Source organism: Vigna unguiculata, chromosome 5 (assembly GCF_004118075.2).
Source record: "Vigna unguiculata cultivar IT97K-499-35 chromosome 5, ASM411807v1, whole genome shotgun sequence".
Lineage (NCBI taxonomy): Eukaryota > Viridiplantae > Streptophyta > Magnoliopsida > Fabales > Fabaceae > Vigna > Vigna unguiculata.
In genome coordinates, this window is record NC_040283.1 from 41,103,337 (window position 1) to 41,129,188 (window position 25,852).

Genomic DNA, 25,852 nt, shown 5'->3' on the forward strand with positions numbered 1-25,852 from the left:
GCCAGTGGTTTCGCTGAGCGTAAAGATTTGGAATCAAGTTCAATGAATCCGTAGTTTTAGGACCACCTGTCCCTGTCACACTCACTTAAACTATAAAATATTTAAGTACGAATTTTTTCTGTCATTATGATGTCTGCTTGGCAAATCAAGCACACTCTTATCTGTTTGGAATCTAATAATTGAGGTTCCAAAGTAAGTTTTTTTTTTTAATAATTTAAATATACTTTTATTTAATAAACCCGCATAAAAAATTATCTGATGACCAAAATATGTTATACAGGGTAAAGGACTGAAAAGTTAAATCATTTTATTGTACTGTTTTTAAATTTTTCAAGTTTCTCACCAAAAAGTTTTGATGTCTGCATTACTTCCTGGAGAATCATGTAAAATAACAATGAGATCTATACATACAGCACTGGCAATGTTCTTAAACATCAAATCGATCTTTGCAGAATCATATTATTGACCTGGGATATTTTAGTCGTGCAACAGTTTTTTGTAACATAATAATTTATGTAAAAATGTGATAAGTTAATAAACGTAGTATTAAGCTATAGACGAGATGATATAATTCTTGCATATGCACTCCACAATAGCTATAATATTTTAGCTACTTTGACAAAGAATATATAATGTTATATTACATTTAATAAAGTCTATGTTGTTGCAGAATCATTCATGAGTCATGACTTGCATTTCTCTTCAATTTAAAGAGTTTCAAAATTTAAATAAGCAATATCTGTAGAAGGGAAACTGGGAAGATCGTAGAAATTTCATTGAATTGATATTCTTCATGATTACTGTTACAATGAACAGATAGCAGTAATAATAATATAAATGAATGGAGACCAAACATGGCAAGAGACATCTCCTCCTCGATGTGGCACAAATTCTTCATGGTCCACATTCAAAGAACAGAACTGTTTTCTCCATGTTGTCTTTCTCTTTCCTTCAGCTGGGACCCCAGCAACTCAAGTACATGACTTTCCTCAAGGATTCTTCAGACAGTGTCACCTTCTCTTCATGCATTGAGCTAGAAACCAGAGCAGAAGAGGAAGAAGAAAGCTTCTTTGCCTGTGACAACGATCTAACATGGCTTTTCACACTTTGCTGAGCTGACTTGAAACCTGAATTCCATCTGCAGAGACCCTGGTCCTTCAAAGCCTCCACAACTCCAACACCAACAACCACAGTCCAAGCTCTCTTAGGTGAACTCATATCTAATGTAGTAGCAGTTACAGTGATTCTCTCAGTGCTGAAGCTGATAGTAGTGTATCTCAGTTTTGTATCAGAAGAATACAAGCACAAGTTTTTGAATGATGAAATATTGGAGTGAAGGGTACTCCTATATAGGGATGCAAAAGTCGGTGACTGATAGAAGTTGCCATTTTTAAAAAAAATAAATAAATGATTTTTAATTGCTCAGTATCCTGTTTCAGTATTGAGCACCACGTGTCGGTGCCACACACGTGCGACGATGCCATGCAGTTGCATTGCAGAGTAAGGATTAGGTTACACGTGTAGATTCTGGCTTGAGAAATAGACAACGTAAAAGAGCAACTGGTTTACAAATCCCATAAAACCAATCAACGTTGGATAGACCCTGGTTTCTGGGAAGGGACTGAATCCGCTTGTTGTCTTAGTACTCACTTCAAGGCATTAATTAATTAAATAATCCAAACATGGCCTACATGCATGTGGCTACTAAGATATATGCAATAAAGGTAGGAAAAATTATAATGTGGCCAACGACTCTTGGAATGTTATTATAGGGTAAGTTTGAGTTTTTATTTTAGTACTAGACATTTCAACTGGGCTAACGATGTAACTAGGAAGTTTTTAAAAAATTATGGATATAGGCAAATCATTCTATTCTCACTTATTTTTTAAAGGGAAAATGTATATTCCTTACACGATTTTCTTTGCAATTGGACTGTGGTGGCCATGACAATTTCAAAAGAGAAAACGTACAAACTCAAAACGATTTCTAAATAGAAATCGTGTATCCTTAACACGATATCATCATAATCGATTGGGTTCGAACAATTTGTATTTTCAGTACTGTATAATCGATTATACGTGTATTGTAATTGATTACAAATAGCAAACTGTAGTTTCTGGGAATATATAATTGGTTACTTGATATATAATTGGTTACTTGAGTGTTGTAATCGATTACATATGCATGAATTGAGTTTGTGGGATTTTGGAATCCATTAGAGGATAAAGTTTATGAAATTTTAATGGATCAAGGTTGTAATCAAGGTTGTAAATAGGATGGATAAAATTTGTAAGTGACATATGAGCAAAAGAACAAATAACTATGATGTGATGTACGGAAGGCGACTAGTTTGGAAGTGACCACAATCATACCACCAATCATTTAATCTGAAAATGAATGAGATTGGTTTTGACCGATATTGATGGGGGTCGATATCTCTTGCACCTCGAATTCGAAATTATCTCAATCGTAGCGTTGAACATGACAATATGCAAAAATTTTGGTGATTTTGTTGGAGCAGGACAGTGACATCTTCTAGATGATAACCTACTCTTAACATAGAGTTTGTCTTCAAGCCATGTTCAATAAACCATGTATTTGTGTTTTCAAAAGTTTTTCTCAAGAGTGCATAGATAAATGGAAAACAATCAAAGCAATTTGAGTCAAATCCAGATTGCAATGATCCTAGAAAATTAATGTAGAGAAACATGTATGTTAGTCGTCAATGGACTTGATTTCCTAGTGATGTTTGATTTTGCTGTAAGCAGCCCTCAGACGTCATTGACATCCATTATTGTAATGGATGCATCGTGCCACGTAAAGATGGTATTTCGATTCCACAACATTGAAGTTGTATCGTGTGCATTTTTGTGGGTACCCGTTTCGACGACATAGGTGCACGGGTTGATCACCTCGAGGAAGACATGACTCACGTGCGCCGTCACTTCCCACCGTCTTAGACATAGATTATGTTCATCCTTATTTTCATATTTTAATTTCTTGTTTTCATCGTGGAACTTGTAATTTGTTACATTGCACTATACTTACAAGTTCATCCTTAATTTATTATCTTTATTTTATTTAATTTCATTGATATTTAGTAATTTCTTCTATGTTTATAGCTTCAAAAACAATTATAAATTTAACAACCACATCTTAATGTAATAATGAACTTCAACTTTCGTCACATTTAACAGTATCACCATGTCACATTTAACATTATCACCATTGCTTTGCATCCAATTAAAATCCAATGCAATTGAAAATCTCCAAATTATGTTTGTAATCGATTATAGTTACTGTGTATTTGATTACAAAAGAACATAATAAAAAAAAAAAAACCTTTCGTAATCGATTACGAGTTGTGGTAATCAATTATGACAAACAAAAACGTGTATCTCCCACACGATTTCATAAGAAAACATGCATGACCCATACGACTTTACTTAAGAAAACGTCCAGGGATCCACGATTTCTAATTTTGATCGGTTGAATTCGTATTCAAAAGAAAAACGTTCAAAGAAACACGATTTCTTTGTTGGAAAATTGTGTGGGGACTACACGATTTGTCCATTTCTGTGATTTTTTAAAAGCCAGCCTAGGTAATTTTGGTTTGCAATTTGCCATTACGAAAAAAAAAACTAAGTTTGATCTTTTGCTTTATAATTGAATTTTATACATTTGTTTGCTTTTCTTTTTGGTTGGAAGTATATATATCTCTTTTTATTAACTTTGTTTTACCTTTTAATGTTTTGTTTTCAGTTTTTTGTCTGTTAATAAATACGTATCAATAAGCCCATAGTCCGACTATTACTCGAAGCACAATAAGCGATATAAACATTGTAATGCAATTTTTCATTCAGACAATCGTGCAAGGCTTAACAAAGGAAAGTTGTGGATGCATAAATATAATTATTTGGTCATTTACCTAATAAATAGGGATTTTTAAAATCTTTATACATTTTCATTGATTATCATCTGGAATCAATATTATATATATATATATATATATATATATATATATATATATATATAACGTTGAAAAGGACATTACGAATATTGTGGTTTTTCATCGACAATATTAGTGACATTTATTTTTTTAATCTATCAAACTAATCTTTTAATATTTAAATATTAACAAAAATAGTTATATTTCTCGTAATCTTTCTATTAACTAACTTTTAGTACCAAATAAAACTTATATGTTCACGTTAAAAATATTCAGTACATGAGAGTCCTGAAAGACTCATCAGCTTCTTGGCCCTTATCAACCTTTAACTTGGTTGCAACGATAACAGATGAAGAAGAAACATTCTTTGGTTGAGGGAAGGAGCTGACATGGTTTTTCATATGCTGCTCAACACATCTCATTCTTTGTGGTTGGTGAGTGAAAGTGGGAAACAATATGTGTTTGGTGAGGAAACTGGTTTTGAGAAACCAAAGGCTTTCTCTACGCGGCTTTGGAGAATATAAGAATAAAACTTGTGTAGCATTATGGGACAGATAAGGACATCCACTAAATCTTGGACTACTTCATAGCCACAGGCCCACAGATAATAAAAAAAACTAGATTATTCGTCAATGTTATTTTCATCTTTTTTTATAATTTATAATTATATAATTTTAACTTGTTTCTCAATGATAATTTTTTGAATTATTCATTTTCAGTCTTTTTTTTATGAAAATATAAAATAATTTCGTTTTAAGATTACAATTTGGTATGTAAAATTTCAAATCTCTTAACTTTTTTTTCATTTTTATTTTTACTTTTAGCAAATATGTTTTTAGGTATCGTCATTTTTTGTGGCTGGATTTTGAGCACTCCACATCCAGAATAAGGAAAGAGCAGATAAGTTGAGTAACAATAACACCTTAAAAAATATCACAATACACTCTTGCAGCACCTCAAACCAGGGAAATCCTAAAGTTTGATGTTTAATGAATGGCCCAAGTCTTGTATGAAATTCTTTGACTACGAAGAATATATAACAGTGGAAAAATTCACAGGAAAAAGCAATTTCTCCATAATTGTTCAGCCTTATAAATTACATCTTACAAATGATTCAACATATATGGTACATAACCCTGGTCCTCATTTTAAATTCCCATAGATGAATATCAATTTCTGTCTCAGATTTCATCAGTCCAATGATGTTTCAATCCACGCCTCTCCAAGGCAGCCAAATGCATGCTTCAGAATATTTCTCACGTTAGTTGAGAGTTGAGACATATTCTCTGATGGGTGCGCCTTCTGGCTCTTCAATTTCTCATCTTTCTTCAATTGTAGCATTCTTGAAAAATGAGAAATTGAGAACTGCATAAAATGTGTGCATGGATCTCTGTCTAGTTGGGACCCCAGCAACTCAAGTACATAACAGTTCTCAAAGACTCCTCTGACTGCTTAGCTTTCTCATCTTTGAATTTTGCAGAAGCCATGTTAGAGGACTGAGAAGAAAGCTTCCTGGCATGAGACAAAGACCTCATATTATGTTTAGCATGTTGCTGTGCTGATTTCAACACACTGTTCCACCTGCAGATGCCCTGGTCCTTCAGGGCCTCCACCACTCCAACACTTGCAGCCACGGTCCAAGTCCAAGCACGGCTCGAAGAACTCATCTTCACTCTTGAACAATTACAAAGTAGATGATGCTAAAACTTTCTTTTTGTGTAAGAACAAGGTAGTATGAAGTGTCTGGTTTTATGTGTTTGTGGAGAATATGAACGAGCTGAAGATGAATGAATGAGTTGCAGGTTGTTGTTAATATATAGTGAGATATTATTGAGGCAGTGGAAAATACCGGCGGTGGTTTTAGTTTGTGTGCAAAACCAGAGGTAGTGGAATAGGCACATGGTTTTTGGTTTGTGGGGTTTGATGATGCGTGTGTTTTGTTTGTTAGAAGATGAGGATCTAATCCAATTAAGAAGAATCTATCAACAGTTTGTATCAAGGACTTCACTCTATAGTTCTTGTAGGACCACATAACTTGAACTGTGCACATTGTTTAATGAGGTCAATCTTATGTGTAACCACGTAGCCAAACCACTTTTGACATCGAAAATAACGGGTAGATATAAATTAAATTCAGCATTTATATATATATATATATATATATATATATATATATATATATACACACGAATTAACTTTACCCATACATGTGGATAAGAAGAATGAAAATTCAATGTGATAAGAAATCATTTTGAATGGTTTAGACAGGAAAATAGAGACTTGTAAATGACAGTCTCATTTGATATGTACAGTTGGAAGAGTTTTTGGAAGTTTATAATAGCTATTTTACTGAAATAAAAACAGGAAAAAACATTTAATTGCCCTAAAGTCTTAAAAGGACTAAAGTTTAGAGGGTTAAATGTTTCTGTTTTCAATGAAACATTCTTAAATTTATCTTTTCTTTATGTTCTGATCCACGGTAAAGGGGGAGATATACATAGAGAAAATAATAGGTATTAATAAAAGAATGCATAATATACACGAAGGTGTTCATATATCTTTACATTCAACTTTTTTAGAATTTTAAATTAACATTAAATAATTAGGGTTGTCCCATGAGAAATGACGGGGGTAATTTTCTATGTACTTAAAAGTGATTAGGATAACATATCAATCTCTTATCCCTATTTTTACTTGGGACAAATAGACAACTATTACCAGATAAGAAAGATTTATATGCACAGTAACTTGTTTTAAACAATTCATCATTAAATCTTTTATTTTCCTATAATCTCTTGTTATTACCTACATTTTTCTCTATTTTATCTTTCTTTCACTGTGTGTAAAGTGGACTTGATTAAGGTGTCTGGAAATGATTTTGTTCAGAAAGTTCACAATGTGCGCTGAATTTAGCAGAGATATTTTGAGATTTTATGGACCTATATGCGTTTGGATAAGGGTTTTGTATAAACTTATATTAGTGCTGTAGCAATCAGTTGGTATCTCTATTGTACCAAATTTTGAAAGTGAAATGTTTCTTCTATGTGCTTATCTTTTTACTATCAAGGGTTTTCCATATTAAATTTGAATTCATTCTTCTTTCTTTATCATAGCTGTGTACTATTTCTAACAAACCTAGTTTTAGAGTTTGTTCTTCTAGTTTATTGATTATAACGGCACAGATGAATTTGGATAACCTTAGAAGAATTCCACTATATACACTGAGGAGAAACAAATAGAATACTAAAACAACAACTGTTGACCAAATTTTCAAATCAAATGAGAAAGCAGGTGATAGTTTCAACTTAATTTGACAAAAACATACGCATCTCAGTAAATAGTTGCAGAACAACTTCATTTTTCTTATAATTGGTTTGTAAAATTGACACACTTTAATCGATCATTCCTTGGAACCAGGAAATTAGTAAAACGTTGTTCCAGATTCAAATTTTATGTTTATTAAGCTGCGTACAAGTTTTGATTTCCTTTAATTAACTCCCTTAGTTTTTTCATAACAAGGTGGGGATGCCTTAAAAAATAACAGAAAATTCTCAGAGAACAAGTCATTTCTTAATATCATGTAAAAGAATCCCATACATTCATAGTTCTGTCACAAGTGGCATCATTTGAAGATGATTCAATCCACCAAATTAAGGCTATTGCCACTAATTAGAAGCCATTCTCACTCTTCAAAATCCAATCCACATCTTTCCAAGGCAGCAAGTTAAATGGCATGCTTCATACTATACACATGCTCAGTTCAAGCAAGCATTATAACATGTTGGATGAGACTCTGGATCCATTTCTTTATCTTCCTTCGATTCATGATCCAAGAAAAGGGAAAGGAAATCCAGAATTGCATAAAACCCATGATTCTTTGTTCAGTTGGGACCCCAGCAACTCAAGTACATGACGGTTCTCAAAGACTCCTCTGACTGCTTGGCTTTCTCGTCTTTGAATTTTGCAGAAGCCATGGCAGAAGATTGAGAAGAAAGCTTCTTGGTCTGAGACAAAGATCTCATATTATGTTTAGCATGTTGCTGTGCTGATCTCAAAACACTGTTCCACCTGCAGATTCCCTGGTCCTTCAAGGCCTCCACCACTCCAACACTTGCAGCCACGGTCCAAGTCCAAGCACGGCTTGTAGAACTCATTCTTGAATTGACTCTTGAACAACTAAGAGTAGATGATGCTAAAAGTCTGAACTTTGTGTAAGAACAAGGTAGTGTGAAAGTTTGATGTGTTTGTGGAGAATATTGATGATTTGGAAGATGAATGAATGGGGTGAAGGCTGTTGTTAATATATAGTATGGGATATAGGAAGTGGAAAACACAGACACTGGTTTAGTTTGTTTGAAAAACCAGAGGCAGTTCAAAAAGAACACGGTTTTGTGTGTGTTTTTGTTTGTTAGATGATAAGGATCTAAATTTTGTTATCCAACTAAGAATTTATCAATAGTGTGAAGGACTTCACCGTAGTTGTTGTAGGACCACACAACTTCAACTTGCACCTGCAAATGCTGGATTATTGCTCATGGGAAACGACAAAAGACCATGGTTGTTTTTTAATGAAGGACAGAAGATAACAATGCTTACGTGTTTTTGAGTGTATCACCCAACTGAGTACATTGTTTATAAGGAAAATCATATAGTACAGAACTTATGTTTGGTACGTGGAGCCAAAACCATTAGAGAGATTGAAAGTAGCTGGTAGAAATTTCAATCGGTGTGGCCAAATACTTGGATAAGAGATATCAGAATTCTATTGTAAGATAAGAAATTAAAATTGTGTGAATTATACAGTACTTACACTAATGTGAAAAGTAACTTTCTGAAGTAATTTTCATTTCCTTTTCGCGTGAATTCCTAATTGTGCTATTAAATAAAGAAAACTTGGACACTTGGTCAGTAATGTTAGGAAAATTCATGCACCAGTGATGATAAAAAAAAATAGTGCGTGGTAAAGTATGTAGGATGTGGCGCATATTTCTCAAAGACTGGAATTTAAATTGTTCTTATATAAACAATTCATCCCCTCTTGCTATTCTTTAATTTAACATGAGATCTACAAAAGATTGATCGCGTGATGATTTCTGTATTCCACTTCTGTGAACTATTAAGTGCGATGATTATAAAAATTCAACTAACAGGTTCATTTTTTTTTCTGTTTTTTTGTTACACTATATCACATATTATGTTTCAATTCAAGTGCGAAGAATTTTCTTTCTTCCTTATGCTTCAATTCAAGTGCTCAGACTCAAGAGCTATGTGCTAATCGATTTCTATACTGGACAAACGAACTTCAAATAAACTTTTTTCTAATATTGGATAAAGAAAAAAAAAAGACAAATTGTGGGCAACATACATAGGATACTCTTTATTTTCAATTTTTGTGTTCATATACATTTTTTTTATTCTTTCTTCTTTTTCAGTACCTCATTATTACATCTATCAATTTTTGGGTTTATTTTGTGGATAAAAACAAATATCTGTCTTCTATCCCAAAACGTCCTGGTGTAAAAAAACCTTTTTTTTTTTTCATTTTATTTAGAAAAAACTCATGTCACATTTATCACTAGGGATGATTAGTGCCATAAAGAACACTTAACTGATTAATGCTATAACACACCAATATGAAACTTAGATTCACACTTGAATTTTTAACCATTAGCTTTATAATTTATAGTAAGATAGAATAGTAAGATAGGATTATATTCTGTAAAAAAATATTAACCCATAATAGGCTTTTTGCTGGGAATTACATTGGCATATAGCATAGGATGGTGTTATTAATAAAAATTAAATTGTGCTGACATCTTATTTTGAAATAAGACGTAAGAAAGCTGTGAAATAAAAACTGTAAGAAGTAATTCCATACGTACCAAAACCTTATAAACCTAAAAAAAATGAAACTACACAAATTTGGAAGTTTTTTTATCTTTTTTGACAATTTAAGTCATATATATCGTAACACACACACACCAACAATAAAAATTTTGCAAAATCTGTTCACCAACAGTGCTATGTTACGATAGCACTCAGGACACCATTAATTTATAGAATTACGTGACTGATCAGTGGCATATATCATATCTTTATGCCAATATTAAGCTAATATTAATGTTCTAAGTCTAAGAATTGGGACCCCAAGTACTCAAATACATAACTGTTCTAAGAGACTCCTCTGCGTTCCTTCTCTTCTCATCTCTCAGCTTATTTGAAATTGCTGAAGAAGAAGAAGGAGAAGAAGAAGAAAAATCCAGTTTCTTGGCCTGAGTTGTTGACCCTATTTGGTTCTTGGCATGTTGAGCCACAGTTTTCATTGTGCTGTTCATTCTGCAATACCCTTGATCCTTCAACGTCTCCACTACTCCAACAGTGGTTGCAACCACCAAAGCTCCACGACACATATTAACTTATCCTTTACTGTGTACTCTGAAGTTTCCAACTTTGAATGTGATTTGGTGCTTATATAGATTAAAGATGGAAGCTTGGAAGGGAAAAACCGGATGCTATTTTGTTTGTAATAGGTAGCCATAGGTTTTTCTCTTCACTCCCCATTTCTTAGGTTGCCACATTGACATTGCAGTTCTGTGTCTTTTAATGATTCTCTTTTGTCTTGTTCCAGCTGAGAGACTTTAGTTGAGTTTGCATAGTTTAATCATTTATGGCTGCTGCCACTTGCATTATTGCAAGGCTTTTGCACATGGTTTTGCCACAAGCCCATAATATAACAATTTTGGACCCGTAGTTTGGGAGTGTTTTTTGCGTACCATTGTTTATTCAATTCAATGATGGTGATTTGGTGGGGGCATATCAAGAGAAACACCAATCCAACACTTTTATAATATATATTTATTATCTAACGTTGTCCACTCACTCTACCAAATAAATTTGTCTTTAATACACACTAGATCTTATCTTATTTTAAATACTCATTCTAACTTTTAATTTCAATATTCTTAGATCTTATCTTTCTACAAATAAATAAACTTAGCTCATTCTACAAAACTAAAATAAATTTTAATTGTTTATTAACAAAACCACTAATATCATATTAAGGTACAGCATAACTTATAACTGTAATTTTTAAGATATTCTCTATTAATGTTTAATTAGTTTTTTTTTTATAAAAATTTGATACGAAATAATTATTTTAGTTTTATCTAAAAATTGATAAACAAATTATTTATTTTAGTTTTATTTTATTTTTTAAAGTGTACATAAATCTAGTTTTTAAGAGTTAACTTTATTGATTACATCCTGTATTTATTTATTTCTCACTATTATTATTGATAATGTTAATTTAAATAGACGTTATGAAATTTTGCGAGTAAAAATGTGCTAAATAATGTTGAAAAGTATATTAGTTATTAATGATTAAGGTTAAATGAGTTTTTCATCGCTGTGTATGAGTAATTTTAATTTTGATATTTATGAAAGTGCTTATCATGTAATTCAATTCTCTGTAACATGAAGCCATTAATGTTTTGTCTTCTGGTTAATTACTTATTTATCGAAAAAAAGACCAACAAAATTTTAATGACTAAAATTAAGTTTATGAAACTAAAAGTATTTTAATCCCTAGTAATTAAAAGGGTCCATAATTTCGTAATCGTAAATACCAAGATAACTGTTAACAGACATTGAATTCAACATCCCAATGACTGTACGAGATAACGGGTCCATGAATAGTGTTTCGTCAGAGGGGCTTAGGGATCCAAACCAGGCCCAAATAAGATCCGAATGAGTGAGTAGTGGAGCCCATGAACAACGTAAATGGGAGCACAAAATGGATGAAAATGAAAGATGAGAAATTGAAAATTCTGTTCATTTCATTGGATGGTTCCTTGAAAAGAGGACATTTTTCATTATCCTATTGTTTTACCTTTCATGTTCTTTGTTTTCTCCGTCAAGTTCAGCCATTACTCCATTTTGTTATTCATCATTCACTGTTTTGGATAAACATGGTGAACAAGGATAACACACACACCACTTGTTACTGTGGAATCCACCACTAACATATTCTTTCCTCACCAATCACTATCACAAATTACCAACTTTCTTGGTAAATGTTAAAGCACTGTACACCGAATCCAGTTTTTCAAGCTTATGCATAATAGTTCTACCGATTTTCACATACAAATATAAAAAGTTACATAAGCACTCCAACATTCTCGTAATAACAGAACGAAAGTAGATAACAGAGATTCGATTCGACACTTGAAAAGCTCTTTGTACACTACAGATGCTGCATATTTTTCTTTTTGCAGAAAACAGCAGTGAATTGAGAAAAAGACTGCATTTGAGTAACATTTTGACCAGGTATTTACAGAAGAAAAAAGATAATATTAAGTCATGAAAGAAGTTTATTTTTTCTTAATATTTATGCAGAGAGAGTCTAAATATCATACCTAGCAGTGACTACTAGAGAGTGTTGTTGAGGATTTGATGAAGCTGAGGCATTAGTTAGGACCCCAACAACTCAAGTACATGACAGTTCGAAGAGATTCTTCGGCTTTTTTAAATCTATGAGCAGCATCGACATTAGTGTTCTTGGGTGCCTGATGAAGCACATTCTCGAAAGCATTGTTAACAGCAAGAGGGGTCTCTGAGTTTGTTGAGGAGGCACCTCTGTTGTGTTTTGTGGTTGTTCTATGTTTGATTTCTTCCTCCATGCTTGGAACAACACAGGAGAATATCTCAGCTGATGCACGCAATGAACTCCAACAACTTCAAAAACATGACATTTCCCTCACTCATGGATTTGTCGGGAAGAAGGTTAGAAGTGGCTAGATTCGATCCTATAAGAACAAGGAAGATTAAAGAAAACAACTTGCTATAAAGAACAAACGATGTCACACCTACTCACTCATTTAAAAATTACAACTTCTCAGAACTCAAGTATAAGTATATATATATATATATATATAGAAATAGGGGTGGCAATGTCTAGGTCCGGACCGACACCAGACCCGCGAAAAAAATTCGGGACAGACTAAGGTATTGAGTTCCTGCATAAGTTCGTAGTCCGCGGGCCGACCCGCAAGCCAACATAAAAATTAAAAGAAAATAAAAATTTGCACTTGTGTATATTAATTATTTTTTTGTGAACTCTTGTATTAACGTTTCAAATTCTTGTATAATTAGAAAAAATAAATATTATGTATTTTTTAATTTGCTAAAGTTTAAAATATATATTGTGTATGTCATAGTATGAATATGAATATGATAAAAATGTTGAATTATCAATTTATTATTCAACTCTCCAAATTCTTTACTTAATTGTGTAAACTTCTTAAAGTTTTCCAAATTTTAAATATTAAAAATTTTATCATAAAAATTAAAAAAATATGCAGACCAATCCGTAGACACGCAGACTAATAACGGAACGGAACAAACCAATATTTACAACCTACATAAAATATACGGGACAGGACGTTTGTGCGGGCCCGGCTGCCCGCATTGCCATTCCTGTAAAGAAACGGAAATTATATAACCCATTTTTTAACTATTGTAGCCCTGCAAAATATTATGGTAAGCTTCATCATTAATAATCTCTTTTTAAAATAAGGAGTAATAATATTTTGACACTTAAAAAACAAAATACATTTACTTAAGAATTCAATATAATAATACTTTTATTATATTTAATTTTTTAACTTAAATTTTTCACGCACATTATTATATTGTGATAGCAAGTGTATTTTTATGTGAGAATGTCAAAATATATATTTCTAAATAATGTAGTTATCTTAGTTTAAAATCTTTTTGTTATTTTAATTACTATATTTTTATTGTTAAACTGGTATAATTAATAATAACTATAAGAAGTACAAAATAGTGTTACTTAAGAAAGTATATTAATAATAACTGTAAGGATAATAACTATAATAAGAACTACAAAATTGTACTTCTTTTTTTTATTTTAAAATGAAAATTTTAATTTTATTTCATAAATTTGACAGCTTTTATTTTATTTATTTTTACCAATATGTGAAAATAAATTCTAACACAGTTAAAACGGTAAAGATGAAATTTTAAATAATTTCATATGTTTTCAAGAATTCTAATTTTTCCATTTAAAATAATATATATATATATATATATATATATAATGTAAATATCTTAATATTGTGAGTTTTAATTTATTTTGAACAAACACTTTAAACAAAGTATTTAACCTATAAAAAAAATTCATATTTTCTGGTTAATCAAAGTTAGAAAATTGTTTTTGAAAACGTAACTCAGCCAATTCGCCTTCTTATATTTTATTTTTCCTTTTAACATGTTATTTTAAAAATATTTATCTTAATTATATACTTTTCAAATCATTATTAATTATTTTAAAAATCATGTCACAATCAATTTGATGAATTTTGTTATTAATTAATACTGATAGAAACTGATAACATATAAAAGTTTCATGAAAAGTTAAAACACACTTTCTCTTATTTTATAAATCTTCTTACACTTCTTCCGATGACCATTCTCTTGTTAAAAATAAGTTTTCGTAATTTATTTAAAAATTATATATATATATATATATATATATATATATTTCTTAAATTTAGTCGTAAAATTGATTTATTATTTTAAAATTTTGATATTTTCTTAAACTTAAAAAATAAATAAATATAATTTTTTAATTTAATGATTTTAAATTTTTCTTTACATATTAAATAGTATCTTAGATTAATATTTGAGTTAAAATGTATTAACTAATATGAATAATTCAAACACAAATTGTTTGACAAATAAAAAATAATAATAAGTTGAATTATAATAGTTATATTCATAATTTTTAAAGTTTAAATAAAGTATATGAAAATTTACAAGAACAAGTTTAATTTTTTCACATATATTTCAGCCTTTATTTAATGTTCAATGTCCCTCCACTTTAAGTAACCATCAATTGAGATCATGTTCTCACTGACCTTTGCACACGCCACCCCACACGTGCTCCAACATGCTGATATGTCCCCTACCGTGTGAAATGCCAGAGAATCACTTTCTGCAAAGTTGTTCAATTTTTTTTATCATAATCATAATAAATACAAAATATGTATTATCTTGGCAAATAACTAGTTTAGAAAAAAACTTAATCATATTTCCCCATAGCATTTCTGTGTATCCACATATTTAAAGTTTAAATATACTTCTTATAATAAATATGTGATTGTTATTGTCTGAAATAAAAATTTATGTACTAAAGTTGTCAATATAAAAAAATTTGAATTATTGTAATCATAAAAGTATCACTGTAAGAAAACTCATATATAATTATCAATTCAAGTGACTAGAAATGTTAGAGACCAATTTCTTAATTATAAACCAATTTAGAGATCAATTATTTTGGTAGTCAAAATCTTGGTAGCTAATGTTATTGACCAATTTATAAACCAATTATTTTGATAGTCAAAACCTTGATAATTAATGATAGTGATCAATTTATAAACCAATTCATAATAAAAAATATTTTAATTATCAATTTAGAGACCAATTATAATTTTTTAGAACTATTTTAGTTGACAATAATTTGTAGTTTATAAGTTGGTACCTAAATTGATCACTAGATAGTGACTAATTATTTTTGTCATTAAAATTGGTCATTACTCAAATATTTCCTTATAAATTATATATTGATAAGTATTGATAAAATATCCTAAAGTATCAGGATATATGTCGGACAATGATACGTGACCCAAATTGAAGTATCATTGCATAATACCTTATCATAGAAACATTTTAAATATAATTTTTCATAAATGTAAGTAGGTTTTATTTTAATTTCTGTAAAATGTTTTTCCATGTCTTTTATTTTCTCAAAAGTAATGATAGTTTTATATTAATTTTGAAAAACTATGCCATAAATAGTAATGAACGTCTGTTATAGTCATTCCAAATTTGGTTAAATATATAAATAACTAACAATTTTTTATACAATTTTGTAATAAAAACAATAATATAGAATTAAAAACAATTTTGTAATAAAAACAATTTTATACAAGTTTTTATATTTTATTTATAAAAATAAAATTAAAGATTTTATTTATATACACTATATAAAATAATATAGAATTTATATTTTACTACTTATAAAAAACAATTACTATCAACACGTAGAATTTATATTTTATAAATTTGAGTTAAAGGACTATAGAGAGATGATACTGTATTAAAGTTGGATTTAGTTCAGAACCTAACAAATTTAAAAATATTTTAGTTGAAGTCACACCGGTGCACTTATGAGAAGGAGATGAGACCAACTTGAAAACAACTGAAACAACTAAGTTGAGGAAGTGTTGCCAAATATACAAAAAATTAAATTTATAAAAGAAGTTATTATCCACATTATTTTTAATACAATTTATTACGAACATTATTTAAAGTTAAGTAACATTATTTAACCAACTTTATAAATAATATAAAAGTTGGTTAAATGAAGTACTATATTTTAAATTAGACAAAATTAGTAGAATGAACCGTTTAAACTTATTATGCAGGTAAATTTTTTTTTTTTTAAATCAATTATAAAAGTTTATACTACAAAATCAATAAAATCCAAAACAAACTCATTAATTGTCTCATAGAATAGTAGTATGTAATGTTGCATCTATCTTTCAGGCCAATAACTAAGTTAATAAATAAGATGTTTCATTTGTCATGTTTTGGTTGTTGTTTGCAGAAATTGATGATTGTCATTAAGATTCTCTAATTGTATAGAGGATAATAAAGTATATATATATATATATATATATATATATATATATATATATATATATATATATATATATATATAGTCATGTCTTTATCTTTTGAGATTTTTTAATTCTTATATAACTTTTTTTACTATTTCCATGTTAAAATTTGATGTTTTTTTATCATATATAGAGATTCTATAAATACAAAGATAAAGATCAGCTAAACATTTTGATGCCCTTCAATTCTATATATGAATGTCAAAATTTGATGATTAAGCTTATTCTGTTTCCAAATTCTTTATGTTTTACTATTTTCTAGTTTTATCAAAAAAAAAATTTAAATCTATACTTAAACTGTTATCACATTCTCTTATGTTTGTAATTAGAATTCATAATTAAAACTTCAGATATTACATAGTGTTTTAGATCAAATATGCGATTTTGTATAGTAATATTAAATATTTCTTAAACATCCTGCAATATAACCTTCAAAATACATATATAAAAAGAAGTTTAGGAATAAAGTGAGTAACTCCCATGCTTTAATTATTGTCTTCCAAATAAACAATAAAAAATGTTGTCTTTTCTTAAAAGGATAACTTCTATCCATTTATTTAATATTTTAAGTGTGATTTAAACATTTTTATTAATTAGTTAATTTGATCTTAGGCTTATAGAGTGGTAAAGTTTTTTTAAAAGATAAAATCCCTCACTGATTTGAAAGATTAAAAAAAACATCATGGAATGTACTAAGAATGAAATAAAATAAGGATTTTGTGTTTGTTAAATAGGTAAAGCACGTTGTCTCCTGAAGCATTGGAGCAGAAGGCATATCTACGTGAGTCCACGTGAAGACAACAACACGCCACCTCTTTGATCGATCCTCTGTGGATAAGACCGAGGCTAGAGCTCCACCTTTCACTCCTACATATAATATTTAACTCCAAATCTTTTGTTTCAATCTACCTTCTGTTTTTTTTTTTCATGCCACCCACCCCTAACATATAGGGGTACTTTAATTTTGGAAATAAATATAACTTTAGAAGAAAGAAACAAATATTTAATTCAATTATAAGGGATTAATAATGTAGTCAAATATATTTTTTAGGCATGTCATATAAAGTATAGAGAAAATCTTCAAAATATTTTCTTAGAAATAATTAATTTTAGGTTTCATATATGTCAAATTTAAATAACTCAATCAATTTTGGCTTTCATTAAAATTTTCTAACAACAAGATGTTTAACTCATAATTCATATATTTTATCTCCATAATTTAACACAACAACTCTAAAAAAAATACAGGTTTAATTAGTCTGATGATACTCATTCTTGTTTGTATGTGTCAATTTAGTACCCACTTTTAAAAATATGTCAGTTGAGTTCTAATTTTTAAAAAGATTCCTCAATCAGGTCCTTTTCAGCAAAAAGTTATTAACGACATCAATGGTATTGATATTTAAAATAACTTACAAAATTAAATATTTATATTTATATTAATATTTAGAGGTAAAAGTTATGAATAAAACTAACAGCGTTAATAAATTTTGTCTGAAAAGAACCTAATTGAGACATTTTTTTAAGAGTTGGAACTCGATTAATACCTTTTTAAAATCGGATACCAAATTAAAATATCTGAACGAAAGTGAATACCATATGACTAATTAAAAAAATGTATGAAGTGTTAACAAGCAAAAGGAGCAAGACATTATTCATGGGCACATATGTATGGAGGTGTATGGGCTCATGGTTGTCAATTGGGCAGCTTCTTCATGGATTAAAGATTACAAGCCCAATTATTCTATGTTCGATTATTCACTTTCAGATTTTGTTTCCTGCACCCCATTATTACTAACTGCATCCTATACTAAAAAAGAAAAAACTACAATACTGTTTCTCATTTGCACTGCACCACCGTGACTGACATCGCTATCATCATCACCAATGCTGCACCATCCAAAGAAGAAAAAGAGAGAAAAAACGCTAAAGAGAAAAAGAAGAGAGAGAACACGTTTATGCTGGTTCAGAAAACCTTTTTCAAAATATTCAGTTTCGGTGCTTGTTTTAGAATACATTTCATGTTTTGGAAAATTTATTTTGAAATACATTTAACACATTTTGAAAATCTCATTTCGAAAATTTTATGCTAAAAACCTCATTCCGAAAATCCTGTTTTAGAAATCATGTTAAAATGATTCTAAACTAAGTAATCCAGAGGCCACTTTATGAAAGGTAAAATGGTGATTTTAAGAATTATGAGGGTGCACTAAGAAATTATGGGAGTGTATAAACGAATAGCCTTTACTTTTTATTTAGGCTTGGTTCAAGGCTTTTGTTTTCTGCACCTCCCAAATTTTAGAATAACCACTATGTTCCTTTCTCTCCTAAAACAAAAATGAGTTTCCGTTTTGGTGGTGATGACACTTTTTTGCTTCCCATGTCTAATAAAGAATGTTAATGGAATAGTAGGTGTTCACCATTGTTGTGAATATAACTATTTTATCTTCTAGATGGGGTTATCACTATTTTAAGGTGTTCACTATAGTGATATGGTTTATTAGTGATATCACTATTTTAAGAGAAGAAGAGGTAAAAATAATGTGGTTTGGAATACGGAAAAGATGGTGTGATTGAATTATGAAAGTTTTGAAAGGTCGTGTAGGAGGAGATGTATATAATAAGCTTAAAATACTTTATTGGTCTTCGTTTTTATATCAAAATCTCAATTTGGTCATCATATTTTTATCGATTTCAATTAGGTTCACATCTTTGTAAATAAGTAACAATTATGTTTTTTCCATTAGTCTGAAACTAACACGGTTAAGTAGGTGCCACATGTCTCCTCCTCGTTTTTTTTTTTTGATTTTTTAATTTTTTTAAAAAAGTATTTATACCATGTGTCACATCTTAGTGTAACACGTGTTAATGGTGACATATGTCAATATAATATTGTGACATGTATCAAGTTATTGTATGAATATTAATTTAGTCTCCATATTTGTTAATTTGATTTGATTTATTCCAAAATATTTTTAAAAATTTTCAATTTCGTGCGCTCCAAATGTAGACAAAATTTAACTTTTATATAGATGTTATGATTATTTTTATTAAAAGTGATATTTTTATTAAATATTTTAATAATATTAAGTTTATTTAATATTAAAATTTTAAATATATTTATTTTAACTTGTTATAAAGTTGTTTTAAAATTTTACATTTGAATTTATAAAACTGTTATTTTTAAGTCAACTCTAACATTTGTATAGAAATTGTTGATATATAATGTTATACAAATATTTCGAATGTAAATTTATTGATCTATATATTTATAATTTTAAAATAAAATTTAAATAGAGTTTAATGTAAAATATAGATTTAAATAAACTTAATATTGTTAAAAATATGTAATTGAAATATCACTTTTAATAAAAATATCACCATAACATCTATATAAAAATTAAATTTGGTCTAAAGTTGGAACGCATGAAATTGAAAATTTAAAAAAAAAAATGGGACTGAAATCAAATCAAATTAATAAATATGGGACCAAATTGAGATTCATACAATAACTTCACACGTGTCACCATAGTAGATTGACACGTGGCACACTACAAACGGGTCACTACAAACGGGTCACTACATAGATGATCATGTAAAAGAAAGATAAACAACACAAGATAGAAACACAAAAGAAGGATAAACTAATATGCAAAAGAATTATTCATATGATAAAAATAAAATTTACATCATATACTTAATCAATCATACAATTCATTAATTCATTGGTACATACAAGCATACCATACATAATGACTCAAACAAGACTCAAGACTCAATTATCTAGATACATGCATTGATATTGAACCTACACAAGTTATGCACTTGTGGTGACATCTATTGTTCTGCCAAGCCATAGCCAAAGGGTTTCATCCTACCACACACAAGGTTAGTCTGTTAACATCTTTGGCCAAGGTAAAACCCCTAGACTAGGACCTCCTGCTCCTCTCACCACATATCCTATTCTTCTATACTTGAGAATTGAATGGTTAGAGCGTTTAAGATAACTTCCAATTGAATTCCTACATCAATGCATACACTACTACAAATCACCACTAATCCTCCTTGAATTAGTATCAACTATTCTCAATTTAAACCCATACACCAACCATTTCATAAGTAAACATTCACAGTAGTTGCAAAATCTCAACAGTTGATCATATAATAACTACTTAGACTCTGATTCCCTCGCTCATTGAAATCATCCACTCACTAAGCAAAAAGTGCACAAATGTCTACTTGTTTAATGAGCATATGGCTCGCCCAACGAGTGAATCACTAAAACTTAAAGAGAAAAATCCTTTTAAAATTTGCTCAACGAGGGTGTCTCGATCAGCGACTACAAAGTCAGTAAACTCTCTGACTTTGGATTTGTTGAGTGAGTACATACTCGACAAACGACTCCCAAGTGTGTGAGCCCTTGACTTTAGATTTGCTTAGCGAGTTCATCCTCAACCAATGAGTTTGCATAATTCTGTAGAACTTGATTCTGCATAATTATATTTTCCCAGTCAAGTCTAAGTAGCTAAAAAACCTTTACAAATACTAAACACATACCAAGCTCAATTTAACCACAAACATTAGTGCGAAATGATCTTACGTTTAAAACACCAATTGCACATAATCATGTATCATTCTATAGATTAAACACATAGAGAATTCACAGTATCTTCATACAATTTATCAATTCAACATTCCTGTATTTTAAAAGCATTGTAATTAGCTTTCCTTACCTATTATCCAGCTTAAACAGGTCTAAAAACGTCAAACGCCTCTAATTCCATAGATACTCTATCTACACATTGAAAAACTAACGATAAGGACATATTGTTATGATAATTGATCAACAAAAACTCATACTGATGATTAAAAATATGCATGCAAGTGGAAGAGGACTCACATACAACCTAAAACAGAAATAGACCAAGAAAAAAGTTGAAACTCAACTTATGCGAATGGAGAAACTGATCGGTCTAAATTGAAGAGTTTGCCGCGAGAATCACTTATAGTGTCTCGGTTCTTTAATTAGATGACTAGAGAGGAAGAACTCTTAAAAAGGAGTCAGAAAACTTTAAAAAAATAATTTCTAAAAAACTAATGTGTTTTAAAATAATGAAACTTATTGATCACACTATTATAAATACTAAGACTTTTAATATTAAATTAATCAAATCTCATTATTTTTAAATCACTGTCACTCTTACCTGTCATTTTCTAAGTCTTTATAACAGTAAGTAAAATTGATTAATAATTAACTAATTTATCAAAGACTTTAAAACAATTAAAATTACATAAATTCATTTTTGAGTATGTATTGGATAGCGATTTGTATCATTTATGAAAATAAAAGGGACTTGTCATCGGAGTTTATATATATATATATATATATATATATATATATATATATATATATATATATATATATAAATAAAGAAATTTCATTTTAAAACTTAATATTCCCTCTGTTATACTCATAAGATTTTTTGAACTAATTCATCCCTTTAAAAAAATTTGTTAAAAAGACTGATTTTATCGATAATTTCAAGTTTTACAAATTTTAAATATTTCATTAAGGCCATTTTAAAAAAATCATTTAATTAAAAAATATAAGAAAAGGACAAATAATTTCTTAAGAAAGATCTTGTTGAGAATATTCTGTTAGGTTATATATTTCTTTATCATATGTTGAGGTTTTTAGGGTTTTTGAAAATATGAGAAATATGAGAGATATATGTGATATGTTATATGGTGGAATATGTTTTTGTATTTTATTGATATACTCTATATATAGAGCAAAATATAACAAATATTAAATATAAAATATTTATAATATCTCACTCCTAATCTAAAATAATAACTAATCTCCTAAAACTGAAACATATATTTAATACTGATAGAAGAAAAGCAAGATTAGCTTTCTCTTACAAGCCCACTATAACAACCAATAATCATATAAAAATACATTCTTTACATTTAAACAGTTTAGAAAATCTCAAATACATTAATAGTAAATGCATTTTAGTTTTTTGTTCCGACGCTGGTGTTGGTGTAACTTCCACACAACAGTTGCAGAAAATTGTAACTCTGTTATTGTTCTAGCCAAGAAAAAGAAAACGAGAGTGCGAAAGATGAACGTGTCATCACGTGAGTGGCTGGTTGGGATGTGGACAAAAGAAGGTTTCAGTTTCAGTTTGAGACTTCACAGTGTGGATAAGCTTTTCGATCTGTTAGGTCTTGTTTTCATTCCAACACAAACGTGCGTTTGAAAGCAATGCAATGCAGATCTCCTTTGGATTTGTCCTTCATCTCGTTCGCTCTCTTTCTTGCGTTGTTGTGTTCGTTCTTTTCCAGTTAGTTTCCATCCATGGCGGCTCTCACTTCTCTCTCTTTCTCTGCGGTCACTCACTGCCCGGAAAGAAAAAAACTAACCTTTTCCCCCACTCGTTTTCTCGCCACCTCTTCAGATTTCTTTGGCCTCCGCACCCATTTCTCTTACCACCATGTTGGCGTTCGAGCTTCCAACTCCACTTCTAACATGGTTGTTCAATGCATGTCTTCTGTCGCAGGTTCTTGTCTTTCTTTTGAACTTGCTTTGTGCGCCTATGTATGTTACATGAAAAATTCAAGTTATTTCTTTCATCCCACAAATTAAAGAAGAAAAGGTATATGAGTGTCTCTCCCTCTTCACACATTCATTTATGTGTTGCATGATGTGCAGATGCTCCCACTGTTTCGGAGACAAAGTTGAATTTCCTGAAGGCATATAAGCGACCAATTCCTAGTATCTACAACACAGTGCTGCAGGAGCTAATTGTGCAGCAACATTTAATGAGATACAAGAGATCATACCGCTATGACCCTGTATTTGCTCTTGGTTTTGTCACTGTATATGATAAACTCATGGAAGGTTATCCCAGTGATGAGGACCGAGATGCCATCTTCCAAGCCTACATTAACGCATTGAAGGAAGATCCACAACAATACAGGTTACAACATTGTGTAGTTCTTGTTTTGTTCTTCTTTTGTGCCTCCTTTTCAAAAATCATAGCTGAAATGAAACTTATCGTACATGTTCATTTCAAAGACTATTTTCTGTAATTTTTATGTTATATTGATGATGTTTTATACAGAATAGATGCAAGGAAGTTGGAAGAGTGGGCTCGGGTTCAAAACCCAAGTTCCCTTCTTGAGTTTTCATCCAAAGAAGGAGAAGTTGAAGGGATTTTAAAGGACATAGCAGAAAGAGCAGCGGGGAAAGGTGAATTCAGTTATAATCGTTTCTTTGCAGTTGGACTTTTTCGTCTGCTTGAGTTGGCAAATGCTACGGAACCAACAATTTTGGACAAGGTTAAACGATTCATTTCAGACTTGTGATTTGAATTTTGGACTATTGTGGTTTACTTTTTTTAAAGAACTTGTTATAGGAAAGGAAGATAGAAAGGTAAAATGGATTGAATTTTTGTCATAAGCTAAATCAACCTATGCACTGTGTAAAGTTGAATGAGAAAACTTTCTGCATAAATTAAGTGCGGAAGCTGATTTTAGCTCATGAAACAGAAACTGAATTTATTTACCTATAAATATATTGGTAGGGAAGTCTGTTTAAACATTTATTTTGCATTTAGAATTTGAAGTTGAAGCAACAAGCCTAGTTCTCATTTACATGAGTTCTAGCAAATTGCAAACCAAGAAACTCTATCATATGTGAAAAGATTAACCTTATGTGTCTTCCTACCAGGTTACTCTCAGTATACGATTGCAGAAATTTCATCCTAGTTAATGTTTGTAGCTCTTATAAATTCATCTTTGGTGTGAACATAACAGCTTTGTGCGGCTTTGAACATCAACAAAAGAAGTGTTGATCGGGACTTGGACGTGTATCGTAACCTGCTCTCAAAGTTGGTTCAAGCAAAAGAACTGCTGAAGGAGTATGTTGACAGGTAAAGATGAAACCTTGTCATTTCCATTGTTCTTCTCTGATCTCTTTTTTTTTTTTTTTTTTTTTTTAAGTTCATCAATAATTGTGATACATATCAATAGTCTCTAGCTCACATTTTATTTTACTTCAAAGTCTATGTTCTCCTGAACTGAATTCTAGAACTAATAAATGTCACAGATTTACAATTATAACTTGCTTGTTTTGCTTAGCAAATTTTTGATTAGTTGAGATGGAATTTTGCTTCAGGGAAAAGAAGAAAAGGGATGAAAGGGCTGAAACACAAAAGGCTAATGAGGCCATCACAAAATGTTTGGGTGAACAACTTCCAGGCCTGTAGTTATGTTCATCTGAATCAATCTCCTACTCAAGACTTATTATCTTTGACATGTTTTTTCAGTTGATTCTTGAGTTGGATAAGCAAAGGGGAAAGTTCTATCATCTTGGTTTTACAGGGTACACTTCAAAGGATAAAATATAGTAATAAAAATTGATAATCAATGATTGAGATTTTAATAAAATACATACGTGTGTGAAAATCAATTTATTATAATCTCAATAGTTGATTAATCAACAATTTTTATTCCCTGCTTTATTCTATACAGTGTACAATTTAGAGAAAACAAATCCTTGATTTTTGCATGTTGTTCTTATTGTAATTTATAAGATTCAGTCATGGTGATCAACCCAAATCCTTGTAACGATTCTCTCTACTAAACTACCACACCAACAGCAAATTACAAAGGTCAAGATTGCTTCCAACTAGATATGCATGTGTGTGACAAAATGGTAGAATTCATAACTTTTAGATAGGTGATAAACGCTTACTAATGTTCCATGAAGTTTAAAGCAATAAACAAACAAATGTAGAATATATAGAACTGTAGAAGAAAAAAAAAGGAACCGCAGGTACCACCAAAGGAATATTTAAACTTTGCTACTACTTTTTTATCACCAATAAATTTACTACTTAATCTGAAACTAATTTACTGCCCATTAATTACTACACTGCTAATAATAAGTCAATTATAGGAGTTCTTAGATAATAATAAGGTTTATTAGAAGACAAAGAGAGCATAAAAATTCTATCATCTTTATCTAGATAGAAGCAGTTCTTTATACGTCTTGGGGATTGGTTTCAAGCTTGAATTCTGTCTTCTTGTTAATTATCCTTCAAAATTCCTCCTATTAGAAATAAACATCCT

At 30.1% G+C, this 25,852-nt stretch overlaps 5 protein-coding genes across 5 annotated transcripts; 1 reads left to right on the top strand and 4 right to left on the bottom strand.

Annotated features, from left to right (window-relative positions):
• Positions 1-742: 742 nt before the first annotated feature.
• On the bottom strand, positions 743-1,333 carry LOC114185754. Its single transcript, XM_028073655.1, has one exon. It carries the CDS (start codon positions 1,216-1,218, stop codon positions 952-954), a length of 267 nt encoding a protein of 88 aa, XP_027929456.1. The 5' UTR covers positions 1,219-1,333; the 3' UTR covers positions 743-951.
• A 3,522-nt stretch (positions 1,334-4,855) lies between these two features.
• LOC114183479 lies at positions 4,856-5,767 on the bottom strand. Its single transcript, XM_028070508.1, has one exon. The coding sequence runs from the start codon at positions 5,615-5,617 to the stop codon at positions 5,345-5,347; it is 273 nt and encodes a 90-aa protein (XP_027926309.1). The 5' UTR covers positions 5,618-5,767; the 3' UTR covers positions 4,856-5,344.
• A 1,731-nt stretch (positions 5,768-7,498) lies between these two features.
• Positions 7,499-8,365, bottom strand: LOC114183569. Its single transcript, XM_028070638.1, has one exon. The coding sequence runs from the start codon at positions 8,102-8,104 to the stop codon at positions 7,832-7,834; it is 273 nt and encodes a 90-aa protein (XP_027926439.1). The 5' UTR covers positions 8,105-8,365; the 3' UTR covers positions 7,499-7,831.
• A 1,579-nt stretch (positions 8,366-9,944) lies between these two features.
• On the bottom strand, positions 9,945-10,631 carry LOC114185844. The gene has a single exon (XM_028073780.1). It carries the CDS (start codon positions 10,358-10,360, stop codon positions 10,082-10,084), a length of 279 nt encoding a protein of 92 aa, XP_027929581.1. The 5' UTR covers positions 10,361-10,631; the 3' UTR covers positions 9,945-10,081.
• Positions 10,632-22,940: 12,309 nt separating this feature from the next.
• LOC114183792 (protein THYLAKOID FORMATION1, chloroplastic-like) lies at positions 22,941-25,397 on the top strand. The gene is made up of 5 exons (XM_028070932.1): positions 22,941-23,277; positions 23,430-23,697; positions 23,842-24,058; positions 24,536-24,651; positions 24,897-25,397. The coding sequence occupies exons 1-5, from the start codon at positions 23,076-23,078 to the stop codon at positions 24,985-24,987; spliced, it is 894 nt and encodes a 297-aa protein (XP_027926733.1). The 5' UTR covers positions 22,941-23,075; the 3' UTR covers positions 24,988-25,397.
• Positions 25,398-25,852: the final 455 nt, after the last annotated feature.

Bases quoted from the DNA above. Each gene is read 5' to 3' on its own strand.
- LOC114185754 (XM_028073655.1), bottom strand. From the start codon at position 1,218: ATGAGTTCACCTAAGAGAGCTTGGACTGTGGTTGTTGGTGTTGGAGTT.
- LOC114183479 (XM_028070508.1), bottom strand. From the start codon at position 5,617: ATGAGTTCTTCGAGCCGTGCTTGGACTTGGACCGTGGCTGCAAGTGTT.
- LOC114183569 (XM_028070638.1), bottom strand. From the start codon at position 8,104: ATGAGTTCTACAAGCCGTGCTTGGACTTGGACCGTGGCTGCAAGTGTT.
- LOC114185844 (XM_028073780.1), bottom strand. From the start codon at position 10,360: ATGTGTCGTGGAGCTTTGGTGGTTGCAACCACTGTTGGAGTAGTGGAG.
- LOC114183792 (XM_028070932.1), top strand. From the start codon at position 23,076: ATGGCGGCTCTCACTTCTCTCTCTTTCTCTGCGGTCACTCACTGCCCG. The intron at 23,698-23,841 runs GTTACAACATTG...TGTTTTATACAG, and splicing joins GAAGATCCACAACAATACAG to AATAGATGCAAGGAAGTTGG. The intron at 24,652-24,896 runs GTAAAGATGAAA...ATTTTGCTTCAG, and splicing joins CTGAAGGAGTATGTTGACAG to GGAAAAGAAGAAAAGGGATG.